Source organism: Mixophyes fleayi, chromosome 4, assembly GCF_038048845.1.
Source record: "Mixophyes fleayi isolate aMixFle1 chromosome 4, aMixFle1.hap1, whole genome shotgun sequence".
NCBI lineage: Eukaryota > Metazoa > Chordata > Amphibia > Anura > Limnodynastidae > Mixophyes > Mixophyes fleayi.
In genome coordinates, this window is record NC_134405.1 from 346,276,693 (window position 1) to 346,294,607 (window position 17,915).

Genomic DNA, 17,915 nt, shown 5'->3' on the forward strand with positions numbered 1-17,915 from the left:
GTTGTGCCCCGCTGTCACCCTCCTCTGCCCGTTACACTCCTGTCCCGTTGTGCCCCGCTGTCACCCTCCTCTGCCCCCGTTACACTCCTCTGTCCTGTTGTGCCCTGCTGTCACCCTCCTCTGCCCGTTACACTCCTGTCCCGTTGTGCCCCGCTGTCACCCTCCTCTGCCCCCGTTACACTCCTCTGTCCTGTTGTCACCCTCCTCTGCCCGTTACACTCCTCTGTCCTGTTGTGCCCTGCTGTCACCCTCCTCTGCCCCCGTTACACTCCTCTTTCCCGTTGTGCCCCGCTGTCACCCTCTTCTGCCCGTTACACCCCTCTGTCCCGTTGTGCCCTGCTGTCACCCTCCTCTGTCCCGTTGTGCCCCGCTGTCACCCTCCTCTGTCCCCGTTACACGCCTCTGTCTCGTTGTGCCCCGCTGTCACCTCCTCTGCCCCCGTTACACTCCTGTCCCGTTGTGCCCCGCTGTCACCCTCCTCTGCCCCCGTTACACTCCTCTGTCCCGTTGTGCCCCGCTGTCACCCTCCTCTGCCCCCGTTACACTCCTCTGTCCCGTTGTGCCCCGCTGTCACCCTCCTCTGCCCGTTACACTCCTGTCTCGTTGTGCCCCGCTGTCACCCTCCTCTGCCCGTTACAGTCCTCTGTCCCGTTGTGCCCCGCTGTCACCCTCCTCTGCCCCCGTTACACTCCTCTGTCCCGTTGTGCCCTGCTGTCACCCTCCTCTGCCCCTGTAACACCCCTCTGCCCCGTTGTGCCCGTTACACTCCTCTGTCTCGTTGTGCCCCGCTGTCACCCTCCTCTGCCCGTTACAGTCCTCTGTCCCGTTGTGCCCCGCTGTCACCCTCCTCTGTCCCGTTGTGCCCTGCTGTCACCCTCCTCTGTTACACTCCTCTGCCCCGTTGTGCCCCAGCTGTCATTCTCCCTCTCACTCCTCTGCCGCGCGCCAGCCATAGAAAAAAAAGAAAGAGCACAGAAACTTACCAATCCGCCGGAACCCAGCAGCCTCCTCTCTCCCGCAGCTGTCACTGACTTCGATATTCAGTGACAGCTGCGGGAGAGAGGAGGCTGCTGGGTCCCGGCGCCCAGCGGATTGATAAGTTTCTGTGTTTTCTTTTTTTCAATGCTTGGCCCGCGGCGCCCCAGCGACAGCGCCGCGGCACCCCAGCGACAGCGCCGCGGCACCCCAGCGACAGCGCCGCGGCACCCCAGCGACAGCGCCGCGGCACCCCAGCGACAGCCCTGGGAGCAGCGGCGCACAGTTTGGGAACCGCCGTATTAGTCTAAAATGTATCAAAATAATAAAATTGTGAAGAATAATATGAACACAGGGGCGGAGTGTTTGAGACATCGATAAACACAGGACCTGAGCCACAAACACCACCAACCAGGCGGCTCTCGCTAGTATAGGAATAAAACATTACACTCAGGTGACGCGGTTCATATGGAGCCGTCAGAGAGGAACAGACAATATTTGTAGAGAGTTTATTCTTAGAACTGAAATACATTCAGCAATGTGGAGAAGCCGCTTATAATGTAACAAAGTGGTCAGATCTGGGAGTAATAAACGCAACAAATACGAAATATATAGATATACTCCCCCCATAAAATAACAAGGAAATGAATCTTTTTCTGTCTCCGAACAGTTAAACACATCACTGGAACAACCCGTGTGTCTCTTCACAACAAGAGCTGCGGTTCTCCTCCGCTCCAGCCCAGACGCTGCGCTGTTTGCCGTAGGTGCACTCCGGGTAGACATTCGCTTAGTCTCAATGTCTGCGCGTTTCATGACATCAGTAGAAGATCACGTTATTCAAGCCTTAGTCTCAGAATGAAGTCACACTGTAGATGGTATCGGAATTCTCTGAGATAAGCTCTTCTGCGGAAACAAACAGCCTATTAACATGGAGAACGGGAGGAGGGCGCCTACCAGTAACAACGCTGTCACACGGGTACATTTCTAAAGACGTGAAGCGCTGATATAACATGGCAGCTCTGCCGGCAGTTTCAGCTCCCTTACAACGTGCTATCCATCACCCACTGCTACAGGGAGTTAATAAGACATTTAATTGTGGTTTATTCTAAGTTCCCTCTTCACCAGATTCCTGATCACAGATTAAATGAGGGAGTAGACAATATTACGTCATATTAAGAGCCAGGTAGCGACAGGGCCTCACGTTTAGTAGACTGACATGAAAGATCTACATACTACTCCTATATATTTAATGGGGTCCTTACCATTGTTATTTCCTATAGTATGTGGAAGTGTTTCCATAATAAGGAGTAATTGTGTCACTACAGCATTATAAATAGAGAAGCTCACTGACCCCCGTGAAGTGGTTTTGGTGTTCGATCTGGATTAGCTTCGTGTTTTGGTTTTAGCAAAACCGTCCTCGTGTGTTTTGGTTTTGGATTTTTTAGAAAAAAATCCTTAAAAAAAAACCACATAATTTTGCTTTTTTTTGTTCCTACATTATTATTATTAACCTCAACAACACTAATTTCAAGTCATTTGCAGTCAATTTTGACCACCTCACAGGTCACATTATTATTTTCATACACTTTGGGACAAATACTGCGGCTACCTGGCTGGATGGTAAGCGACAGAGCAATGACACAAACACACGGCAGTTCCCAGCACATCTAGGACACATTGTCACACAGCAGTGGCAGAAAAGAAAAATGGGGTTCCGCCCTTCCTCCCACCGCTCGCTATGTTGGGTCTTCAAAAGGAATTAAAAACTTGCAATATCAGAGATCCGACGACGTCATGATGACAATTTGCCTCGCTTTTCAGTTCAGATGGCAAGCTACAGTACCGAGCGTACTCGGATCCCCTAAGTTGGGGTGTGTTCAGTTCTAGTCTCTAATTATAAAGAGAATTGGACGTACAGAACACAGAAGAAGGAAGTTACCTGGCAGGACGCACTTCCAGAGGCCGTACGTCTTTCCTACCGCCGTCTGCCAGAGTCGTAAGGTGCCGTCTTCAGAGCCACTGGCATAAAGTTCCCCATCCGGACTGAAGCGCACACAGTGGACCGGTCCAAAGTGACCTTTGTAGGATTCTAGCAGAGTAAACACTTTACTGTACAACTATAATAAGAGTGTACCAGAGTGGCCTTAATAGCTTAATCTCTAACACAGTAGAATAGGCCGGCTCCAAAGACTTACCCAGTTCTTCCCCAGTGGTGTAATCGTATTTATAAAGCTTGAAATCATCGCCTCCAGCCACGATACATTCTTTCTCGGGATGGAGTGACGCCGAGTTGATGGGGGCTGGAGCTTCAAAGGATTTTATCAGATCGAGACTGAAAACAACAATATATTTATCAGTCAGTATATACAATCTCCCGCAACAGACCACAAGCGTCACCTTGGTTGTCAGAGCAGAACAGTTTACAAAAGTGATGTTAGCCCAGTCCCAGCGCTGTCACGTGTCTGACCGACGGCTCGTGGACGGAGCCCTGGAGTAGCGAGAGGTTGTTTGATAGATATGTACCTCGCTGTGTCATAGAGAGCGATCGTTCTCCCATAGGTAATCAGCAAAGTCTCTCCGTCTGGCACGTACTCCATGCTGCTGACCGATAGGTTAAAGGTCAGGGACTTCACCTCCGTCATGCTGGCTCTATCCCACAGACTGGAAACAAGAGAGGGGTCAGTAAAGTGTCATTTACTGATAGATGAGAATCAACACAACATACTCCCCAAATCTAGGAGCTTTACACCCACCTGACCGGAAGAACATTTACACTAACATACTGCTATTCCCTCTCTTACTCCCAGATCCCCCCCATTAGCTTCCCACAGCCCAGATCCGAACCACAGGAAAATAAGGGGCATTTATTGACCACTAAGTGTAAACCAACAGCGAATAAGCTTGTGCTGGTATGCAGCTACTGTAGCAGGAAATGCATGGATTGGCGGAACAAAATGCACTGGTTAATGTTGCAGATCTGGAGTGTTTCCGAAATACCAATAGAAGCACTGAGCACAGATGAGATGATGTAATAAGCAGACAAAGGAGAGCAGAGGACGTATTTACAGGGAGTCAGGTGTGTCAGCGCACAAAAGACTCCACCACGTTTGAGGTCCTGCAACTACACTTCAACTGGGAACGTACTATTAGATGTAATAACAAAACCTTACTACAGTGTTGCTAGTACTGCTGACATGACTGCAGCACGTCTAGTACTCGTTACAACATCAATTGCTCTCCAGCATTTGCCCAGTCTCCTCAGTGGATTTTAACTGGCAACACTGTTGTAATTACCACATTGAACAGCAGGTGGAGCCAGCGCTCTACAAGTACTGCACATATTCCAACAGACCATCTCTTACCGGACAGTTTTATCATCGGCTGCAGAAATGATTTGTCGGTCATTGTTGTACCACAAAGCCTTCTTAATGGCAGACGTGTGACCCCCGATCTGCTCTGGTTCTAGAACGAGGAATAATAAACATTTATTTAATCTAATGCACTTACTCCTGATCAAACAAATATATCCATAGTGTCAGCCCATGCTCTGCTATGAAGCTGGGGTGCAATATGTCCAAGTGGATTATATCCATTTCTGAGAGCACATGGGAGGGGGTGAGTAAGGAGGGACACTTCTATAAGAGGTGCTGACTGTAACCAGAGAGTCCAGCGGTAATATAGTCTGACCACAGAGGATTAGAAAGGAAACAGTCAGGGAGGAGATCTGTAGGGGAGGGATACAAGTAGTGGGTGTATTAAAATGTTCTATCCAATGTCTGTGGAACGGAACGGATTGCCCCGGGTGCTGCGGTGACTGGGGGACGGATTGCCCCGGGTGCTGCGGTGACTGGGGGACGGATTGCCCCGGGTGCTGCGGTGACTGGGGGACGGATTGCCCCGGGTGCTGCGGTGACTGGGGGACGGATTGCCCCGGGTGCTGCGGTGACTGGGGGACGGATTGCCCCGGGTGCTGCGGTGACTGGGGGACGGATTGCCCCGGGTGCTGCGGTGACTGGGGGACGGATTGCCCGGGTGCTGCGGTGACTGGGGGACGGATTGCCCCGGGTGCTGCGGTGACTGGGGGACGGATTGCCCCGGGTGCTGCGGTGACTGGGGGACGGATTGCCCCGGGTGCTGCGGTGACTGGGAACAGAACGGATTGCACTAAGTGTTGCGGTGACTGGGGAACGGAACGGATTGCACCAAGTGTTGCGGTGACTGGGGAACACAACGGATTGCCCCGGGTGCTGCGGTGACTGGGGAACGGAACGGATTGCACTAGGTGTTGCGGTGACTGGGGAACGGATTGCACTATGGTGGTGTATTGTGCCATTTATAAGTAATACCTCAAATTGTGGACCTAGAAGTGCACAAGTGTGTGCAGGCCCACTGATACTGCTGGTGGCATTCCTTACAATCTCATAAGCTACAGACCGTCCAGGCAACATGCAGGTTCTACAAGCAACACCTACTTTTCCTCTGGTCAATGCTGCAGAAGTCATGAAGTATAAAACAGAAGCCGTGTACACCCCATATTCCCAGAGAATCCCCACATACCAGCTTCCGGTTTGTTCAGGTCATAAATACGCAGCAACTTGTCCTGTCCTCCAGTCAATAGATTATTACTGTCCTATAACAGGAAGATATGTAATCTATCACATCATATACCAAATGAAGCATCGCTTAAAGTCACTGCCATTGTTTGGGGGAAAATATGTAGTAAACATATTGCGTTAATAGGTTACACAGATTGTTACATATTTCTGAACTTTATAGGACCTGAGAGAGAACATGAGACACATTATTATAGAACATGAATCGACATACACAATATTACTGAGAGCTCTCACTGAAGGTCACCCCCTGGTATCCGCAGCATTCTAGGAGCTGGGCTTCTCTAACACACCTCCTACTGATGGTAGGTCACGGGACTACCTACAGGCTCACTCATGGATGACGTAACAGCCAAGTTCTTATTCTTAGCTACAGGACAGGAATAGCAATCTCCAGACTTCATGCCAACTACCCCCAAATGCCACAGGCACCCCTGGAACTCCACACTTGGAAAATGAGCCTTATTAGGCAGAGGGGTTTTGTGTAGGAATATGGTTGGTTAACACATTAACCCTTCCTTGTGAATGTGGCGAGGACATATACCAGTCATGTCCACATGACATAATGAAGAGGTTAATGAAAACAGTGGTTTGGAACAGTAAAAAGTGTCTGTACTTGTTGAGAAAGAGGAATACCAGGCGGGCTTGTCCTTTATTGTATGCCCCTATTCCCCCTATCAATAGAGAGCAACTGCAGAAGTAACCTAACCATCTCTGTAAATGCAACTGCACATTGTTTACACTTTACAAGGATGGAGCCGATGGGTAGGAGGGTAATGGGAAGACTATTAGGACACTAGGATGGAGCTGGCAGGTATAGAAAGATTGAGTGACAGCTATAGGGACACAAAGATGGAGCTGATGGGTATAGGAGAAATACGAGAAGGCAATTAGGACACTAGGATGGAGCTGGCAGGTATAGAAAGATTGAGGGTTGGCTATAAGAACCGCTCTCTACAGATGCTCACTGGGCTTGTTTTCAAATCTCCTTTTACTATCTTACAATCTTAGAGATCATCCCCACTTGGGAAGCGTCTTCCCGCCATTGCAGCTACTTTTACATCACTATCAACAGAAGAACATTTTTTAATCATTTATTTGTTTAATTGTCCATTCACCCACAAATAGAACACAAACTTACTAGAGAAGAAAAACAAGAACACAACGACTGGTTTACCTGGGTAAAGTCCACACTTTTCACAATGTGCTTGTGCGTCAAAGTAAACAGCTCATCGCCCGTCACTGCGTCCCAAACTTTTCTACAACACAGAAACTTACATTTAGAGTCCAATGAAGACTTACACAGTAACCACCTAAAAATGACAATTTTACTGGATATCACAACTTCCTGGAATAACGCCCTAAATGTGAAATAGGACTTCTGCCCTAAATCGGCAGCTGAAGACTCAGACATGGCTGTTGCTGCCATTTGATGATTGGGAATATCTGACACCACTTAGTAATGTTTGTAACCATGGAAGTAATAGAATACAATGACTACTTCCATGATTAAATATGGCAGCAATGAGTGATCATCCGACTCTCCATTTACACAGAAGTCTTACGTCAAGTATCAGAAGGGACTCCAGTAATTTGCAGCATCCACTGTAATGATTTGTATTATAAAAGTCAAGTTCTACTTATTTAGTTACCCGTTAAAGTCCTCCTACACAGGAGAAGTCAAAGTGAGGAAATAAGTCTATATCCACTCAACAATTCACATTTTCCAGCATACTTATGCAATAACAGAAGGGAATATAAAACTGTTGCCTGTTAGTTATTTGTATTATGGTGTCCTCAGTATACAGGGCTACGTAACATGTCAATAATAGAGAATAAGAAGAATAATATCCTTAGCAAACAGGTGCTTTCAGCACATTATTTCGGATCAGGGATTCATACATACGCTGTGAAGTCTGCAGCTGCCGTGGCCGCTTTTGTGGCATTTTTATTGAGGGTGGCTCCCCACACTGCACCCTTGTGGCCCAGAAACGTGCCGATCCAATCTCCGGTGTCACCCTGGCGCAGCATTGGTTTACCATCTGTCAGAACACAAACATTTTCTGTCTTTTCAAGGATCATAAAAGCAGATTTTACTGTATATCTTTCTATAATCAGCAGCCACCAGAGGTCTAACACTAAGATCTTAAAGACATTTGGCTCAGTTACTAAACACTGGATCAGACAACACATCTATCCTCCTCCTAAATATCTTATCTAGAGGGCTGGTGAACAGGCCCCAAGGTACATGGGACATTACCCTCCTCCTATCTAGAAGATACAGAGGCCAATCAAAGCTTAAATAAACCAGTGTGAACTAGGAGTGGGTATTGCCACTATTAAAACCAGACACGGAATTAAGAAGAACATTGGCATGAAGACAGCAAATGTAGGGTGGTGATTAAGATAATATGGGGTAAAACTGGGGTATGATGGGTAGCACAATAAGTGGTGTGTATGATGGGTAACATCAGTAATGGGGGGGTGATGGGGATATTATGGGGTAAACTGGGGTATGACTGGTAACACCAGTAAGGAGGAAAGGGGGGGGGGGGGTGGGCGGGTAACATCAGTAATGGGGGGGTGATGGGATATTAAGGGGTAACACTGGGGTATGACGGGTAACACCAGTAAGGAGGGATGGGGGGGGGGTAACACCAGTAAGGGGGGAGGGGGGGGGGGTCTCGCCCTTGCAGGCGCTGATCAGGAAGTACCCGTAGGGGGGTGATGGGGATATTAAGGGGTAACACTGGGGTATGACGGGTAACACCAGTAAGGGGGGGGGTCTCACCCTTGCAGGCGCTGATCAGGAAGTACCCGTAGGGGGTGATGGGGATATTAAGGGGTAACACTGGGGTATGACGGGTAACACCAGTAAGGGGGGAGGGGGGGGTCTCGCCCTTGCAGGCGCTGATCAGGAAGTACCCGTAGGGGGTGATGGGGATATTATGGGGTAACACTGGGGTATGACGGGTAACACCAGTAAGGGGGGGGGGGAAATGAAGGGTAATGGGGGGGGATGGGGGTCTCGCCCTTGCAGGCGCTGATCAGGAAGTACCCGTAGGGGGGGTGATGGGGATATTAAGGGGTAACACTGGGGTATGACGGGTAACACCAGTAAGGGGGGGGGGGTCTCACCCTTGCAGGCGCTGATCAGGAAGTACCCGTAGGGGGTGATGGGGATATTATGGGGTAACACTGGGGTATGACGGGTAACACCAGTAAGGGGGGGGGGGTATGAAGGGTAATGGGGGGGGATGGGGGTCTCACCCTTGCAGGCGCTGATCAGGAAGTACCCGTAGGGGGTGATGGGGATATTAAGGGGTAACACTGGGGTATGACGGGTAACACCAGTAAGGGGGGGGGGTCTCACCCTTGCAGGCGCTGATCAGGAAGTACCCGTAGGGGGTGATGGGGATATTAAGGGGTAACACTGGGGTATGACGGGTAACACCAGTAAGGGGGGGGTATGAAGGGTAATGGGGGGGATGGGGGTCTCGCCCTTGCAGGCGCTGATCAGGAAGTACCCGTAGGGGGGTGATGGGGATATTAAGGGGTAACACTGGGGTATGACGGGTAACACCAGTAAGGGGGGGGGGTCTCACCCTTGCAGGCGCTGATCAGGAAGTACCCGTAGGGGGTGATGGGGATATTAAGGGGTAACACTGGGGTATGACGGGTAACACCAGTAAGGGGGGAGGGGGGGGGTCTCGCCCTTGCAGGCGCTGATCAGGAAGTACCCGTAGGGGGTGATGGGGATATTATGGGGTAACACTGGGGTATGACGGGTAACACCAGTAAGGGGGGGGGGGAAATGAAGGGTAATGGGGGGGATGGGGGTCTCGCCCTTGCAGGCGCTGATCAGGAAGTACCCGTAGGGGGGTGATGGGGATATTAAGGGGTAACACTGGGGTATGACGGGTAACACCAGTAAGGGGGGGGGGGTATGAAGGGTAATGGGGGGGGATGGGGGTCTCACCCTTGCAGGCGCTGATCAGGAAGTACCCGTAGGGGGTGATGGGGATATTAAGGGGTAACACTGGGGTATGACGGGTAACACCAGTAAGGGGGGGGGGGTCTCACCCTTGCAGGCGCTGATCAGGAAGTACCCGTAGGGGGTGATGGGGATATTAAGGGGTAACACTGGGGTATGACGGGTAACACCAGTAAGGAGGGATGGGGGGGGGGGGGGGGGTAACACCAGTAAGGGGGGAGGGGGGGGGGGGGTCTCGCCCTTGCAGGCGCTGATCAGGAAGTACCCGTAGGGGGTGATGGGGATATTATGGGGTAACACTGGGGTATGACGGGTAACACCAGTAAGGGGGGGGTATGAAGGGTAATGGGGGGGATGGGGGTCTCACCCTTGCAGGCGCTGATCAGGAAGTACCCGTAGGGGGTGATGGGGATATTATGGGGTATCACTGGGGTATGACGGGTAACACCAGTAAGGGGGGGGTATGAAGGGTAATGGGGGGGATGGGGGTCTCACCCTTGCAGGCGCTGATCAGGAAGTACCCGTAGGGGGTGATGCGGCTGAAGGCCAGGTCCACCACAGGCCGGGTGTGCCCGGAGCAGGTGAGGGGGGTTTGCCGCATCGCCATCTCCGCTTCTCACACACAGACGGCGGCTACACGCTACCGGAAACCGTCACACGGAAGTGACGCGGCGGAAGGCGGGCGGCCATATTGGATGAGGGCGGAAGTGAGTCAGGAGCAGAACTGGAGAGATTTGGTAATATACTTCTGTGACGTCATCTCATCATACTTTTATAAGAATTGGATGAATTGATTCCGAGCACTTTTTGGGGTCACTGTACTGCTGGACAGGTGCACTACAGCTCCCAGCAAGCCATCCTCACCAACCATTACTATGTAGTACAGCTAGAGAATCAACTAAACAGAGCCCTCAGGGCCCCTATACAGGGACCCACCAGCGGGACATTCCCCAAATACCTACAGGTCTTACTCTTGCAAGCCCCTGAGCCCCCTGCTGTGCTCTATTCATCCCTGAGGGTCCTCCCCCACTGTAAACACCACTCCCATGCCCCCCTACTATATACACTCACCCCTCCCGTCTCCCCCAATATATACACCCCTTCAGTATGCTCAACAATATACACCCACCCCTCCCGTCTCCCCAATATATACACCAAGCCCTCCCGTCTCTTCCAATATATACACCCCTCCCGTCTCCCCCAATATATACACCCCTTCAGTATGCTCAACAATATATACCCACCCCTCCCGTCTCCCCAATATATACACCAAGCCCTCCCGTCTCTTCCAATATATACACCCCTCCCGTCTTCCCCAATATATACTCCTACCCCTCCAGTCTCCCCAACTATATACACTCACCCCTCCCCCCATCTCCCCACTATATACACCAAGCCCTCCAGTCTTCCCCAATATATACACCCTCCTGTCTCCCCCACTATGTACATCCACCCCTTCTGTCTCCCCCAACATATACACCCCTTTAGTATGCTCAACAATATACACCCACCCCTCCTGTCTCCCCACTATATACACCCACCCCTTCTGTCTCCCCCAACATATACACCCCTTCAGTATGCTCAACAATATACACCCACCCCTCCTGTCTCCCCACTATATACACCCACCCCTTCTGTCTCCCCCAACATATACACCCCTTCAGTATGCTCAACAATATACACCCAACCCTCCCGTCTCCCCAGCTATATACATTCACCCCTCCCATCTCCCCACTATATAAACCCACCCCTCCCTTCTCCCCAATTTTATACACCCAGCTCTTCCGTCTCCCCAACTTTATGCACCCATCTCCCCCACTATATACACCCATCCCTCCCGTCTCCCCGACTATGTAAACCCACCCCTCCCATCTCCCCACTATATACACCCACCCCTCCTGTCTCCCCAATTATGTACACCCACCCCTCTAGTCTCCCACTGTTACTGACCACTCCTGCTGGTGTCGCCGGACTGCACAATAGTTATAGGAGGATCTCAATGCCACCACTAAGCTCTTTCACGGCACCTAAAACCGCTCACTTCTGGGGTAGCTGGTATAGCTGCTAAGTGCCTCTTTGCTGTGGGTTGGCTGGTACCTCCTGACTGCTTACTATGGATCAGGTATGCCAGGTAGTGGACAGAGCGTTGACTCAGAGACGCTGGGTTTAACACAGGACAGCCGGAGAATGGATTAGATAGTAAGCTCTTATCTGTTGTTTATAGTATTCAGCAGGCAATAGGCGTCGGGCATAATCTCCAAGCATTGATGTTTATTGGCTCAAGGGGTCCTTACAGTGACCATTACACACAAGTTGCAGGTACTAGTGCTCATCCAGAAGTACAGACGGTAAAATACATTATATGGTCAAACAGAACTATTTATATACTGTTTCTGACACACATGTCGGCTGTCACGAAAGTCAGATAGTTGGAATGGTCTTGATCTTTGCTTGAGTGACAGCTTACCTCCAGAGAGGTGCGGAGTCTATCGGCGGAGAAGTATTCACCAGGGATTCCCGCAATGGTATATCGTCTTAGCTGCTCTCAACCGAAGGTCGCGGTCCTCTAGGGAGTGCAGAGCAAATAATTCAAAGAACTATAAAGTAACTGTAAGGCAGAATGAAATGTAGCCTCCGGTGTATGGGAATTCAGGAACAGGTAGGAAGCTGTACGATGATGAGCAGTATAGCCACGAATCTCGATAGTAGGATAAGCTGAGCAGGTAGTAATGTGAAGCGATGCCGGACTCAGAAGAACCGAGGTATATACTAGTGTAGAAATTCATGAACAGGACAGATGCTGTCAATGCGGTATAGTCACAGGTCCTAACAGCAGAATAAGCTGAACGATGATGTCGTGAAACGCTAGTGTAGTAATTCAGGAACTAGACGGATACAGAGCGAAGCACTATAGTCACAGGTCCTAACAGCAGAATAAGTTGAACAGGTATTGCTGTGAAGCGATGAACTGCGGAGAGCAAAGGCACTGAGATACACACAGGTGTTATAACTCTGAAACAGGACCGATGATGAGCGATACTCACAGTGAGGGCACAGGTCCTAACAGCAGAATAAGCTGAACATGTATTGCCGTGAAGCAATGAGCTGCAGAAAACAAAAGCACTAAGATCCACATGGGTGTTATAATTCTGGAACAGGACCGTTTAGTGAAGCTGCAGCTGATGAATGAACGGCCTAACTCGCGAAGACAGGAACAAAGGTAAGTATGAGCATGGATGGGAGTCAGAGGAGGTGCTTCCAATCAGGTAGGGTGACCTGATTATATGACACTCATAGAAAAGACGAGAGACGAGGACGCTTATAAAGGAAACTGGCTGGTGATCGTCCTATCACCATGGTGCAGAGGTTGTTAGGATTCCCAGGGTTGCGCATGTGCAGAATACTTGACAAAATGGCATCTGAGGATAGAGCAATGCCAGGCTGTACAACAGATAGGAGTAACCACGGGAAACCCATGTATACAAGGATCAGAATGGAACTAAACCGGTGAGATGCGTGATATTGGCAGAGGGTAAACCAACCCCCTTTCCTATCTGGCCCCACAAAGTCTGAGATATTGCATTTAATGATTAGCATCAGGATGTACTGTGTTTTTAACCTTGGATTTAAATGCAATTTAAAGTTAACAAAACTTACATCAATCTGTGATTTCCTAAAATACTTGCTGTTAGATTTCCTATCTTTCTAACACACAGGATGAAAGTGTAACGACCCAGTCCTGTGCATTCAGGATAAAAGAGGTCTTGGTCATTCACAAATGAAAAGACCTAATTAGTATGGGATTACCTTCCTTCCTTACGTACAAAAACTTATTCTTCCAACATATGCCTTCTGCATCAGAAATCAGTACATTTCTAATACAAAAATCAGTACATTTACATTTACACGCACTTCACCACTAATTGAAATAAATTTATACAGCAAGTTATTTATAAATGATCCAGCCACACTCCGCCCCCCCCTGTCCATGCGGACAACCAGTGGGCCATGTCCCCATGATTTGACACCTAGTCCCACCGTTTCTTGTGGTTGCCAGAGGTGACCCGGGGAATCTGGCCCTTCCTGCCAAGACAGTCTGTCCACATTGCTGTTAGTCTTTCCTGGCTTGTGAACAATATGAAAGTTATACATTTAAAGTGCAAGGCTCCACCATGACAGTCTGCAATGTGTTGTAGACACTTTCATGGGTTATGGTCAGTCTCCATGTTAAAATGGGTTGGGTATGGTATCTCGATGCTTGGGATACCGACACCGACTACACCTACAAAAAAACCACAAAGACTTAAATCACAACATAATTAAAATGTTGTCACCGACGGAGGACATTACCGAAACAACTACTATGCGACTGGTGCCAAAGCCGAAGTTGCTGGATGCTGGCAGTTTATTTTGACATCACGGATGACAGTGATGTTGGCCGCAGCATAACTGTAACCCTTAGCGTTAACATAACTGTTTAAATGTACATGTTGCTGTCTTCAGTGACATCACAATGAAGCGCCGACATCCAGCATCTTCGGATTTTGCAGCAGTCCCATAGCCATTATATCGCTAGTGTCCTCCGTCAGTGAGAAGGTAAGTGTAGATTTTAATTATGTCGTGATTTGAGTCTTTATGTTTTTTTTGCGGATGTAGTCATTGTCAGTATCCCAAGAATCGGGATGCCGATTACCACTGGGTAAAATGTCGTCCATACAAATAAGGTTGAAGTTTGTTCACTGCCCAAACAATGGGCAAATATTCTTGTGGTATACCCCACCCCCTGGGTTAGCAGTTTTCTGCTCAAATAGGCCACAGGGTGCTCCTGCCCATCTGGTCCTACCTGCCTTAGTACTGCTCCCAGTCCATACTGTGATGTGTGGGTTTGCACAATAAAGTCCTTGTCATAATTGGGCGCCACTAGTACTGGAGCAGGAACCAGGGCTTCCTTCAATAAATGCCAGCTCATGAAGGCAGCTGGTCCAGTCCAGCTACTAGTGGCGCCTTTCTTCTTAGTGAGATTTGTCAGAGACTTCGCTACAGTGCTGAATGTTGGGAAACAATATCTGTAGTAGCCTGCAGTTCCTTGTGGGCTAGGACCAGTCTTGGATTGCCACTACGTTAGCTTGTTCTGGCTGAACCCTAATTCCCTCCACATGATACCCCAGTTTCTGTACTTCTGACATCCCCATTTGACACTTGGTTGCTCGAATGGTCAGACCTGCAAATTGAATTTACCCCAACACCTGCCCTACATGTTTCAGATGGTCCTCTCAGGACTTACTGAAAATGGCAATGTCATCCAAGAACACCTGAGCAAAAGTTTACACACTTCCATCTGGAAGGTGGCTGGTGTGTTCATTATCATCATCATCATTTTATTTATATAGCGCCACTAATTCCGCAGCGCTGCACAGAGAACTCACATCAGTCCCTGCCCCATTGGAGCTTACAGTCTAAATTTCCTAATACAGAAACACACTCACACACAGACAGATAAGGAGAGATTAGGGTAAATTTTGATAGCAACCAATTAACCTACCAGTATGTTTTTGGAGTGTGGGAGGAAACCGGAGCACCCGGAGGAAACCCACGCAAACACAGGGAGAACATAGAAACTCCACACAGATAAGGCCATGGTCAGGAATCAAACTCATGACCCCAGTGCTGTGAGGCACAAGTGCTAACCACTAGACCACTGTGCTGCCCAAATGGCATTTAAACTTGAACAGGCCAAATAGGGTGATGAATGCCAACTGTTATTGAGCCCTTGGGGTAACTGGTATCTGCCAATACTCCTTGCTCAAGTCAAATGTTGAAATATACTTTGCTCCAGCTAGCCCGTCCAACGGTGCTAATGCGGGGCAGGGGACGCAGTCCTCTTGTTCAATCGGCAATAATCTACAAAAACCGCATTGTTTTTTTCTTCTCGGGAACAAATACAACATAGGACACCCAGGGACTGTGTGATAGGTGGATAACACCTAGCTCAGGCATTTCCTGTACCTTCTTGTATATACTCTCCTTGGCCTCTGGTGAGACATGATAAGCGGGTTGCCTAATTGGCCTATACTCACCCGTGTCCACATGGTGCATCGCCAAGGAAATCCGGCCAGGCTTACCACTAAGCTTAGTCGCAAATGGCCACAACACTGCCTCAAGCTGCTCCCTCTTGACATTACTCAACTGCTCATCCCAGCACACTTTCTCTACACCACCTTCATCTCTGGCATTCGCGAGGAGGTCAGGTAGTGGATCACTTCCTCGTTCCTCAGTCGGTAAGCAGCAAACCGCAGCTACCGAATCCACACACTTGTGGTATTATTATTATTATTATCATTTATTTGTTGGGCGCCACAAGGTTTCCGCAGCGCCGTACATAGTACAAACAGTAGACCATACAGGGTTAAACAGTACAGAACGATAAACACAAAGTACTGATGCTTCAGTAACTCCGGGACAGCCATATGGATTAAGGACAGAGCAGAAGAATAGGTATGGAGACACGAGGGAAGAGGGGCCCTGCTCATAAGAGCTTACATCCTAAGGGAGGGTGGACAAATCAGACACGAGAGGGAGCTGGTGATGCCAGGGGAGAGAAGAAGGGGCCAAAGGAGAGAGGGAATAGCGAGCAGAGTAGATGAGGGGTTAAGTGGATGGTTGATAAGCTTTGAGGAACAGGTGAGTTTTAAGTGCTCGTTTGAAGGAGCACAGATTGGGAGCGAGATGGATGGAACGAGGGAGTTCATTCCAGTGCAGGGGGGCAGCTCGGGCGAAGTCTTGGATTCTGGAGTGGGAAGTGGTAATTAGAGTGGAGGAGAGGCGATGGTCATTAGCAGAGCATAGGTACCGGGCAGGAGTGTGCATGGTGAGGAGGTTGGAGGTTGGTATGCTTTTCGCATGTTTATGTGATAGGTTCGCTGCTGCCTACTATTGCTATCAAATGACACCACATAGGTGATGTCACTTGGCGTCTTGAGACTGCTTACAGTCCAGCCCAGGCAGCCTGGAGCTTGGTCTGACGTGTGGCCACCAGATCAAGTACCTTCTGCCCAACCTCAAAAGCTTTGACACGCGCGCCCTGATCATATTGAGTCGTCTGCTTGGTCTGTGCTTTTGCTAGATTACCTTGTGCAAGCCCCATAAAATTCTTTGACCAATCTCCGAACTTGATCACATACTACACCACAGAGACATCCTGGGGTGGGTAGCTCCCCTTCCCAAGACCCCTGGAACACAAAAGATCCCCGGACTCTGCGACCATATAGTAATTCAAAGGGGAGAAACTGTTAGACTCCTGCGGAACGTCCAGATCAGCAATCAGGAGGTGTGGCAGGAAGTGCTTCCAGTCCTCCCCTCCAAGGTTACAAATGCCCGCAGCATATGCTTCAGAGTGCCGTTGAACTGGTCACACTGTCCACTAGTCTAAGGATGGTACGGGTAGTTACAGAGTTGCCGCACTCCACTCTTTGCCCAGAGACACTGGACCAGTTCACTCATGAACTGTGTCCGTTGATCAGTTAGGATCTCACTAGGGAAACCTACTCTACTAAATATTCCTAGCAGCATTTCCGCTACCTTTTCCACAGTTATGGAGGACAGAGCTACAGTCTCAGGGTACCTTGAGGCGTAATCCATCAAAGCGAGGCTGTATCTCTTCCCCAATCTACTGGGCACAGGCTGGGGATCTACAATGTCCACAGGCACTCGCTGGAAAGGTTCCTCAACTATTGGCAAGGACCTGTTGGGAGCATAGGCACTGGGGCGCCTAAGCCGCTGACACAGAGGGCTGTCACTGGGACCAGGTGCTGGGATCTGGGTGGTTACAGCAGGTACCTTTAGGTTTGGCGTTTGAGTCTTTTCTTGGTCCTTTCCGCAATCGGCTTCCTCATCTGCTGACCTGTGCTGCTCACTTCAGGCCATCAGCGCCCTTTTTATTTTGCTTCTTGTCTCTGAGTAAGGAATTTCTTTGTTCTTGTAAGAACTTACCTGCTTCACCCTCCCAAGCCCGGCACCCGCTTGTTTACTTCCTGCAGTGTGCTTCGATCATGTGACTCTGTGTCAGATCTGATCTGACACAATATCAGTGTCAGAGCAGCAGGTTGCTAACCCAGTGTCACGAGCCGCGGTGGTACTCATAGCCTGCCCCAGCGTCCCGGCCGTCACCATGACGACCGGGACGTCACTTCCTTCTAACTCCCGACCGTTGCTGAGGCAACGGCCGGACGCCCAGCAGTGTAGCGCCGCGTCCCGGCAACAGGGGGGACAGCTGGGCGCGTGCGCAGAGGGATCTAATAGCCTGCTGGCTATTAGGCTGTAATTAATTCATTAGT

At 49.6% G+C, this 17,915-nt stretch overlaps 2 protein-coding genes across 5 annotated transcripts in view; one reads left to right on the forward strand and one right to left on the reverse strand.

Moving 5' to 3' along the window:
- Positions 1-1,469: 1,469 nt before the first annotated feature.
- Positions 1,470-10,254, reverse strand: STRAP (serine/threonine kinase receptor associated protein). Of its 3 annotated transcripts, none has more exons than XM_075210854.1 (9): positions 10,078-10,254; positions 7,495-7,630; positions 6,766-6,847; positions 5,533-5,605; positions 4,338-4,437; positions 3,499-3,636; positions 3,171-3,307; positions 2,915-3,064; positions 1,470-1,878 (listed from the first exon to the last, which is right to left on the reverse strand). In XM_075210854.1, exons 1-9 carry the CDS (start codon positions 10,187-10,189, stop codon positions 1,826-1,828), a joined length of 981 nt encoding a protein of 326 aa, XP_075066955.1. In that variant the 5' UTR covers positions 10,190-10,254; the 3' UTR covers positions 1,470-1,825. The 3 variants fall into 3 exon arrangements, with proteins under 3 accessions (XP_075066955.1, XP_075066957.1, XP_075066956.1); XM_075210856.1 differs by lacking the exon at positions 10,078-10,254 and adding an exon at positions 8,380-8,417; XM_075210855.1 differs by lacking the exon at positions 10,078-10,254 and adding an exon at positions 8,277-8,309.
- EPS8 (EGFR pathway substrate 8, signaling adaptor) overlaps positions 10,250-17,915 on the forward strand; it is a 110,086-nt gene continuing 102,420 nt past the window's right edge. Inside the window, exon 1 of one of the 2 annotated variants that reach the window (XM_075210844.1) lies at positions 10,250-10,319. The gene's annotated coding sequence lies outside the window, so the exon portion shown is untranslated. The remainder of the gene's footprint in view (positions 10,320-17,915) is intronic. The other variant, XM_075210848.1, reaches the window with a different exon arrangement.